At 39.5% G+C, this 2,411-nt stretch overlaps 1 protein-coding gene across 1 annotated transcript; it reads right to left on the bottom strand.

Annotated features, from left to right (window-relative positions):
• Nucleotides 1-453: 453 nt before the first annotated feature.
• On the bottom strand, nucleotides 454-1,953 carry LOC148908141 (uncharacterized). Its single transcript, XM_089035790.1, has one exon. It carries the CDS (start codon nucleotides 1,951-1,953, stop codon nucleotides 454-456), a length of 1,500 nt encoding a protein of 499 aa, XP_088891916.1.
• Between the last annotated feature and the right edge of the window lie 458 nt (nucleotides 1,954-2,411).

Genomic DNA, 2,411 nt, shown 5'->3' with positions numbered 1-2,411 from the left:
CAGCTGGGTGGAGTTCAGCAAACACATTTGCTAAGTTTTATGATAAACCAATTCAGGGAGATGTAGACAACAGTTTTGCTAATAAGATTTTGACATCAGTTAGTCAATAAACCATGTTGTTTATTAAAATGTTGTGTTCATGTATGCATTGGGCTTTGAAGTCTCACGTGAGCCCTCAGTGCGGTGACAGAATAGAATTCAAAAATTAAACGAGACTTACCTGTAAGTTGAAGTTTGATTGGAATTCTATCTGTCACCAGGCACTGAGGGATTACGTGCCCGCCCTTATATCCCATCCCATGTAATAAATTACTGACAGTAGTTTTCCTCTGCACACATGGTAAGTGCTTTAAAAACTGACTTCGCGCAGGCGCAATGCTATCTCACGTAATCCCTCAGTGCCTGGTGACAGATAGAATTCCAATCAAACCTCAACTTACAGGTAAGTCTCGTTTAATTTTTGAATTTCCTTGTATACCATCTTGCTGTAATTTCTGGTAATATGCATAACTTCCATGCTCTAGTAAGCTTTGGCAGAAGAGATGACCACAAAGAGGAATCAGGGGAGATTCTCTCAAGGAAAAAAGTTGGTTTGTTGTCTTTGTCAAAAGCACATACAACAAAGTCACAGTATTTCTTCTTTGTGATGTTAAGTTGTTGCTGAACTTGATAATAATATGGATGATCTCTCTTAAGCTGAACTTTGCCATTTTTCTCTTCAAGACAGGAATTTTTCTGAGACATGTAAGACTTAAAATCACAATTATTGATTCCATAGGGGCACTTCACTTCGCCACAACCATCTCCACAGCAAGAACAAGATTGCAAAAAATCTGGGGTAGCATGAAGCCAGGGGTGCTCCTTGTCAATGATCATACCACAGAGTTCAACTTTGAAATCTTTGTGGGTCTGCTTCATTGCCATAGTGTAAGCTTCAATTGCAGGACTCTCTTGTTTGATTCCATGGGCAGTTGCTTTTGATGTAAATTTAAACAAGTGGGGATAACAAATTGACTTTATCAATGACTGAGATGGCTGAGCTGGGTTAGTATGGGCCACAGACCAGCTCATGGAGATAGTAAGGATTGAACGGCTTTTAGACACAAACTTATCTGAATAAGGTTGAAATAAGCTCAATATGATAGGCTTTGTTTTGAAACCATTCAGTATTTCAAACATATTTACTGTTTCATCTTCAGTCGGTGGTTTTAAATCCTTTGATGATCCTTTGGGTTGTGCTGTACTCACTGACGGTGGAGACTCAGTATTTTCTGTGCATGCATCAATTTTAAGGTTCAACTCGGCTTTGATCTTTTGAGCGGACTTGAAATAAATATCGCGTGCTCTCGCGTATGCCACTTCATTAACATAAGTGGGGAGTAGCCACGTGCATTTTACTTGGGTACAAGATAGTTTACCTCTAATTCTTGTCCACGCTTCAATGTAGAACAACACACTTGCAATATGCGAACATGATTCAGCTAGTCCAGCTTTGCATCCCATACAATGAGCTGAAAACACCGTCCCTTCTTCGCTAGCAATAATCCAAATAGGGATCGGTGGCTCATTCATACGTTGGGAATGTCTCACCTTCGACAAAACCACGCATTTTCCTGAAATTTTCTTCCCTTGAACACTGGTGATGAATCCAGAGACCATCTGATTATAAGCCTCTAGACTTTTAAAAGCTTTAAACTGCTGAGAAGTATAATAACTTGTTTCCAGTACTAAATAACATAGGAGATCAGTAGCTTCGATCGGAGGTAAACATTCGGTATCTAACTTCGCGTCTAGTAGCGTGACCGGGTCAACTCCAACAAAGGATATTTTTTCCAAATATCGACGCTTCACATGGTTTTCCAGCTTTGTAGCGTAGTCTGATAGCAGAGGAACAGGGCTGCTGTATTTATCAAGGCATAAATCGTTTTTTTTGTCGAGATTTTCACTAGACATCGCACTGTTATTACTCGCATTTTTCCGGTCATAACACTGTATTTGACATATGCTAATTAGCTCGTGGTACACCAATATGGCCGCCGACCCCATGCAGTGAGCCCATGACGTCATGTGAAAACCAAGAATAGTTTATTTGTTTTATGGGTAGGAAAGTATTACAGTGTTCACATTGACAACTAATTAAATGATTTACACGAACGTATGTTTTTAAGCAAACTGTCCGGCTTCTAGAGTGTCTTCCCACCTAGATCGCTTAACTTTATAACACCGTATTCTACTAATAACAATTTTAGTTTCTTTCCTTTATACACTACGGGTTGGACTTCGAGTACTTTAACATTCTTTCGCTTGTTGTTTGTTGTCTTGCTTGTTTTTATGGATTACTCTAGGCTATCGATATTACATTGCTTTTACTGGTCCACAACCGTAGTTAGGGCTTCATCAACCGTATTCTC

The sequence above is a fragment of the Actinia tenebrosa genome, unplaced genomic scaffold (assembly GCF_029948245.1).
Source record: "Actinia tenebrosa isolate PJP-AT-01 unplaced genomic scaffold, QUT_ActTen_1.0 PGA_scaffold3__52_contigs__length_22856419, whole genome shotgun sequence".
Lineage (NCBI taxonomy): Eukaryota > Metazoa > Cnidaria > Anthozoa > Actiniaria > Actiniidae > Actinia > Actinia tenebrosa.
Note: the sequence above shows the minus strand (reverse complement) of the source record. Positions and strands in the feature narration are given on the sequence as shown.

Excerpts from the sequence above, each read along its gene's own strand:
- LOC148908141 (XM_089035790.1), bottom strand. The coding sequence starts at position 1,953 with ATGTCTAGTGAAAATCTCGACAAAAAAAACGATTTATGCCTTGATAAA.